The sequence below is a fragment of the Diabrotica virgifera genome, chromosome 5 (assembly GCF_917563875.1).
Source record: "Diabrotica virgifera virgifera chromosome 5, PGI_DIABVI_V3a".
Classification (NCBI taxonomy): domain Eukaryota; kingdom Metazoa; phylum Arthropoda; class Insecta; order Coleoptera; family Chrysomelidae; genus Diabrotica; species Diabrotica virgifera.
Genome location: NC_065447.1, coordinates 509706 through 517409, shown reverse-complemented (window position 1 = coordinate 517409; position 7704 = coordinate 509706). Strand labels below are relative to the sequence as shown.

The following is a 7704-nucleotide window of genomic DNA, read 5'->3' as shown; positions in this document are numbered from 1 at the left end:
GTTTCGACTTCCACGTATTTCGAAAGTATTTCGATAACGACTTCTGAAGTGGAAGCCGAAACGTTAATAAATTAATTTGAAACTGGAAATAAAACAGTAAATTACATAATTATGCCACAAGGAAATAGCTTCAGAGCAATTTTAATTATATAACCATATACAAGAAGTACAAAGATACCTGGATATGAAATACTCAGAATTGAATTTAACAGATAGATCACCCGATACCCAAAGACATTTAAAAACTGAGATCCTCAAAAATACAGTGACATACAGAAAGAAACAAGAAGAAAAATACGAACAGCAAAAGAACCGGCAAATTCTTAACTTAAATAAACTTGTAAATTCTTGTGGGACATATAATTTTGAATAAAAAAATAACAAACAAAAAAATTATTATATTTATGTAAACGTCTACACTATATTATATAAAAAATTATTATAATTATTATTATATTAAACTAAAACAAAATTTTCTTTTAGATTCTTTTCATCGTCACTTCCACTCTCATTTTTTCAACAGCTTTAATAATATTCTCCAAGAACTTTTCACAATCTTCCTGTAGCGGCATAAATTCTTCGTTCACCTTTAATCCTAGATGTACCTTCTTTCCGTATGTAAATAATCCCACACCGATGGCTAAAAAACAATCATAATCACTAATACATAAATAAAAAAAATGAAAACAAAGTAATAAAGAACAGAAAAAATCAACTGTGTCAAAAAATGTAAAGGTATAGATAGCTTAATAGGAAGCTTAAAAGCAAGGAAGGCTTGGAAAACGTTGATGTTTTACTCAAAGAGATGAATGGACAAGAAAGTGGCGAAAGCGCCACAAGCCACAATGCTGAATTCGTGACTCTGTATGGTCCTGAGATACTCCAGGGTAATAAGCTAACGAGCGATCCACAATTATATTAACAAAATTATAAGTAACAATAATAAATAAAATCAAACAAGATCTCTACATAACCTAACTTTTCTTGTTAAGTTGACGTACACCGCAAAGGGCGCCAAGTTGACGTAAACTGGAAAGTATATCTGAATTAAGAATAGACATGCACTGTATAGCTATCTCTGTCGTTCAGGGCCACCTATGGTGACAATAATTTTGGATCACACGTTAGAAATAGACCATGTTCGGGACACTCAAAGATCCAGGTAGCTTACTACTTTTTTAGTTATTGTATGCCTATAGGATGAAAACCTACCTGTTTCCTGCCTAGAGTTCGCGTCTGTTTTTTAATTATTAACAATTTACCTAATGCAAACATCGCGATTTTTTCGATTTTTTGCACTCCATTCAAAAGCTAAATAGTTGACATAAAATTACAAAATTCAGTTTTTTAGAACATTAAAAATCTTCAAAATGCCGATATTTGAAAGTTAAAAAGTTAATTTGTTGCTACGCAAACTGCAAGTGAAAATCGTTAATAACTTATACTAAAACTACTTTAGAACTTTACTGTTTCACCCAAAGTTGGGTATTGGGGTACTTAACAAACCCTCAAAATTTGAGACCGATCCATTTATTAGTTTAAGAGATATTCTAATGGTCCAAGAGCTGTGAGACATTTTTGAGTAGGTATTTTAGGCAACCTGAAAATTTTTCAGGTGACTCTTCCATGAATGCCTAATACAAAAATGCCGGTCTGGCTGAAGGGTAGCGGTTATTTTCCCCAAAAATCCCCCCCAAAAGTTAAAAAAAGGGTAAAAATTGTTATTACAAAAAATATCATTGACGTGACTTTAAAGTAAATTTAAATATTCAAATATAAATAAAATAAACAAGCCAGGCGATTTGAGGGCGATTTTAACTCTGCAAGATACTTTCATGGGCGTCCCAGGATTATTTTCAGGGGATGCATCTGAACTGCAGAAGATTTCATCTGAATCTGTACATTGTACATAGTATTAACGAGTATAAAATATACAGCTATACATACATAGCTATGTATATTCCTTCCGGACAGGGAGGTGCAATTGTTATTTTGACAGGGTATTTTTTAATATTAAAAATAAATATTATAAAAAGACAGGTTCCTTTGGTGAAATTTTCCAACTGCCATATCATCAAACAAATTACGCGTGAGTATAAATGAAAAGGGCTATAGGTAAGCAGCAGTGTAAGAAAGGGCGTATACCGATAGCTGTTTGCGTCCTCTGTTCTAGCGGAGCGAGTCCGTTCGCTCGAGAAAAATCACGTGACCTGGCGATACCCATGTTGTTGTGTCTCGAAACGTTAGAGTAATTATTATATACTATATTTTTTTAAGTAACGTTTTCTTGATTAAAGGAAAATAATACGTACTATACAATAGATTTTGCAAATATGATAGAAAAACAAATTTTTTATTATAAATATATAGGTAGAAACGTAATAAAACTATAAGCTAAATAAATTCGGTGTCCGAATCTTGTACTTCTTCTTCAAACTCCTCATCTGAGCTATAATATTCATTCTCTTCTTCTTCGTCAGACTCGTCAGTCGAAGCCTGCACAATCACAGGCGCATCTGAAAAAAGACTTGCCATTGGTGAGATTTGGTGTTATCGAATAATGTTAAAAAATATCATGGACACAACACGTAGCAAACACGGAAACATTAAGAAAGATGAAAAAGGAAAAAGAAATACTCAACATTATGAAAGAAAAAAATGAGCTACTTTGGTCATATACTAAGCAATAAAAAACCTGACATGATTGGTTATATAAGGAAAATTATTAAGTACTGGTTATATAAGTAAGAATACGTAGCAACTCAATTAATTGAAGACACAAGTGCGTAAAGGGTCTATGTGACATTTGCAAGTTACTGAGAAAAATGAAGTTAAAGTTTTTATACTAGAACTTTTTTACTCGAAGATCTAAATAGATTAAATTTATAGAATAGGTAAGCCCAGAACTAATATATTTATTAACGCTAATAAAAAAAACTGAATAAAATATTTATTATATATTTTTTATATATAAAACGTTTACATAGATCCTTTATGCATTTACATTTTAAAATTTACTGTGTACATAGATCCTTTACATTCTAGTAATTTAGAAAATATTAATTTTAACACGTGTTTGACTTGTTTGAAAGATTTCTAGGCTGAAATAACTTACTTCTAACACAAAAAACATATTTTGAAAAAATTGTCACATAGACCCTTCATTCACTTGTGTCTCCAATTAATCACTAATTAATTTTTAATTAACTCTAAATACATATTACAACTATTTACAGATCAGGTAGAAGAGGAATCTGAGTCTCGAGGGGAGTCTGACGAAGAAAAAGAGAATGAATATTTAAGCACAGATGAGGAGTTTGAAGAAGAAGTACAAGATTCGGACACAGAATTAATTTAGTTTATAGTTTTATACTTCTCTACCTATATATTTATAATAATAAATTTGTCTTTTTCTATCATATTTGCAAAATCTATTGTATAGTCCTTATTATTTTCCTTTAATTAAAAAAAAGTTACTTACAACAACATGGGTATCGCCAGGTCATGTGATTTTTCTCGAGCGAACGGACTCGCTCAGTCACAACAGAGGACGCAAAAAGCTATCGGTATACGCTCTTTCTCACACTGGTGCTTACCTATAGCGCTTTTCATTTATATCCACGAGTAATTTGTTTGATCACATGGCAGTTGGAAAATTGCACCAAAAAAAACCCGTCTTTATTAGAATATTTGTTTTTAATATTAAAAAATACCATGTCAAAATAACAATTGCACCTGTCCGGAAGAAATGTACATATCTATGCATGTATAGTTGTATATTTTATACTCGTTAATAGTATGTACAGATTCAGATGATGAAATCTTCTGAAGTTCAGATGCATCCCCTGAAAATAATGCTGGGACGCCCATGCAAGTATCTTGCATAGTTAAAATCGCCCTCAAATCGCCTGGCCTGTTTATTTTCTTTATATTTGAATATTTAAATTTACTTTAAAGTCACGACAATGATATTTTTTGTAATAACAATTTTTACCCTTTTTTTAATTTGGGGGGGATTTTTGGGGAAAATAACCGCTACCCTCCAGCCAGACCGGCATTTTTGTGTTAGGCTATCATGGAAGAGTCAGCTGTAAAATTTTCAGGTTGCCTAAAATACCTACTCAAAAATGTCTCACAGCTCTTATACTATAATTGCTTATCCCAGAGACCTTTATTTTGCAATAACATAAGACAGAAAATAATGAATATAGAGCAATTCTGCGTATCCCAAATGAAAGTAGAAAACTGAATCTATTAAAATGTATTAAAAAAAGATAAAAAGATTATCTAATATAGTCAAAAATCCTAATGCCAAATTTGTGAAATGTTGTAGTTTATAAACATTTAGAATAACTTTAAAAATATTGTCCGTAGGAAAAATCATTTTACATATTAGAAAAGCTGGCATTTTACACGAATTTTTAAAAATATAATTCAACTGGTGACTAGTCGTGGTAAGTGAAGGGGGAGCTGGGAGCCGACAAATGCACGAGTTCAAAAACTAAAAAAGGCAACTTAAAACTACTATCATTTTCTATATCTCGGGATCTACTGAATATATTTTGATCGTTCTTTTTAAACGCTTTTATTTAGTTCAATAGTTTGCGTCAAATCTTTAGACGTTAATTTGACTGCCTTTTCTTCAATGCAAATTAATATAAATTTGCAGACATATGCATTCGCGGGAACAATACACGAATAGTCAATAAAAAAGTTTTTTCATGTTTATTAATTATTGTTTAAAATAAAAAAAAACGATTTTAATGGAAAACGCTTAAATTTTCTTGTTTTTTACAATGTAAAAACTTGAATCTTTTACGGATTGTATAGCTAATGATATGAACAATACATAATTTCACTTTTTACGTTAATTGTTTACGTTATGCTTCATAAATAAACAATAAAGTTTCAAATTTTTTGCTGATTCCGACTACTTTTCATGTTCGTACATCATATGTTTTATACATATTTTAATAAACATGACGATATATTTTAATGTTTGAAAAGTGTAAGACTAAAAATTAAAAAATTAAAAAATATGAAAAAAAAATTTTAAGAAACGCTTTTCATTAATTACGAGTGACTAAAATTAAAAATATTATAAAAAAATCGACTAAAAATCAAAAAATAAAAAAAAATTGAAAAAATCTAACACATTCGTTAAAAAAAAGCTTGGGGCGAAAACCGTTTATTCGATGAACACGCGCCACGCTTTTCTGTGACGGATGTGTTAGATTTTTTCAATTTCTATTATTTTTTGATTTTTACTTGATTTTTTTATAATATTTTTAATTTTAGCCACTCGTAACTAAAGAGAAGCGTTTCTTAAAAAATTTTTTTTCATATTTTTCTATTTAATTTGTATGTAATTTTTCTGTACATTACAAATATTCAATTTGTCTAGACATTTTTTTATAATATTTTTAATTTTAGTCACTCGCAACTAAAGAGAAGCGTTTCTTAAAAATTTTTTTTCATATTTTTTTATTTAATTTGTATGTAATTTTTCTGTACATTACAAATATGCAATTTGTCTAGACATTTATTAATTAATAAACAGTCTAATTTGTTTAAACCATTTTTGAAAAAATAATTTTTTCCCAAAAATCCATGATTTTAAAATCCATGATTAATCATAGAAAAAGTAAGTTAAGTTATACTTTAATAAATAAATTATCTTCAATAAATAATTATCTAATAAAAATCATTTATTTAAGTGTACTTTAACTTTTTCTATGATCATAAATGATACTATGATTAAAAAATAGGATTTTTGTAAAAAATATATTTTTCAAGAATTGTTTAAACAAATTAGACTGTTTATTAATTAATAAATTTATAAACAAATTGCATATTTGTAATGTACGTAGAAATTACATACAAATTAAAAAAAGAAAGATCAAAATACATTAAGTTGATCCGGAGATACAGAAAATTATATTCGTTTGAAATTGCTTTTTCAGTATTTTAACTCGGTTCCCCCTAGGTAAGGTTTTATAGGTTCCCCCTAGTAATCGTTTGAACTACATTTTTTAAAAATCTTAGAGGGTGCTGTGAAGGTACAATGTTTGTGCATTTTTTTTAAGAAAAAATACAAATCTCATTTTTTAAAATGGCATTAATGAGATTCCTTAATTATTATAAACAAATTAGCTGTGAATTAAAAAAACATATGGCTAACTTTGTCGCAAATGAACCCAGGCTAAATTTTTTATTTGAAAATTCATGTTAAAAATACTATCTTTTAGAATATATAAAAATATTGTTTCTACGGACAACATTTTTAAAGTTATTTTAAATGTTTATAAACTACAAAATTTCAAAAATTTGGCATTAGGATTTTTGACTATGTTAATTATTTTTTTATCTCTTTTTAATATATTTTGATTTTTTACTCTTCTACTTTCATTTGGCATACGCAGAATTGCCCTATCTTCATTATTTTCTGTCTTATCTTAGTGCAAAATAAAGGTCTCTGGGATAAACAAATAGAATAACTCTTAAACTAATTAATGGATCGGTCTCAAATCTTGAAGGTTTGTTAAGTACGCCAATACCTAACTTTGGGTGAAACACTAAAGTTCTAAGGTAGCTTTAGTGAAAGTTATTAATAAATACCGATTTTCACTTATTTTGCAGTTGTTTGCATGGCAACAAATTAACTTTTTAACTTTCAAAAATCGGTATTTTGAAGATTTTTCAATGTTGTAAAAAACTGAATTTTGTAACTTTATATCAACTGTTTAGCTTTTGAATGGAGTGCAAAAAATCGCGATTTTTTCACTAAATTGTTAATAATTAAAAAACGGACGCGAAGTCTAGGCAGTAAACAGGTAGATTTTCTTCCTATAGGTCTACAATACAAAAAAAGTAGTCAGCTATCTGAATCTTTGAGTGTCCCGAGAAAATCCTTATTATTCTGGACTAAGAACATCGTCAGACATATAAAAGGTAACCGGATAACATGGGCAGGTCATGTGGTAAGATCAGAGGAGGACAGAATGTTAAAGACAGTGTTGTTTGAGAGATCAGACGGTAGAAAATCAGTAATCAGCAGGCCGTCCCAGACAAAATGGAAGCATGATGTTGAAGCCGATTTATCTAGAATTGGGGTACAACAATGGGACATGGAAGTTCAAGATCGTAAAAGATGAAGGGCCATAGTGGATGCGGCAAGACTCACCCCCAGTTGAAAAACCAGTCAAGAAGAAGAAGAATAAAAAATCGGTTACTTATTTAATCTCCATATATATAAAGGGAAACGCCGGTATACATGAAGCCAGTAAGAAAGCAAGTAAAGTGGGCAAGTTATTTGCCACAAGTTACTTGCCTTTTGTAAACGTTTACTTGAGTCATATTTTACTTCCCTTGCCTTAAAATATGACTCAAGTAAACGTTTACAAAAGGCAAATAACCTGCCCACTTTCCTGGCTTTCTTACTGGCTTTATGTTACCGGCCTTTAGCGGCACCTAAGGAAGGAAGAAGACACTGAGGTTTACTTGGTACTTATTTAGTTCATATTACTTTAAGATCGGTACTGACATACGCAGCTAAGACAAGGGCCGAGACAACAAAGACCAAACAAATAATGAAAACAGCAGAGATGAAAAAACTAAGATCCATGAGTTATCACACTCAGAGATAGAATACGAAACCAAGACACTTTGAGAAAGCTAAGCGTTCAAGACGTAGTGAGATGCACA

The 7704-nt window shown here is 30.0% G+C and overlaps 1 protein-coding gene across 1 annotated transcript in view; it reads right to left on the bottom strand.

The window, feature by feature from the left end:
* Positions 1-398: 398 nt before the first annotated feature.
* The window catches only part of LOC114333828 (uncharacterized), a 32178-nt gene continuing 24872 nt past the window's right edge, over positions 399-7704 (bottom strand). The window contains exon 5 of the mRNA XM_028283820.2: positions 399-640. Coding sequence (XP_028139621.2) covers positions 480-640 — 161 coding nt within the window. The 3' untranslated portion in view covers positions 399-479. The remainder of the gene's footprint in view (positions 641-7704) is intronic.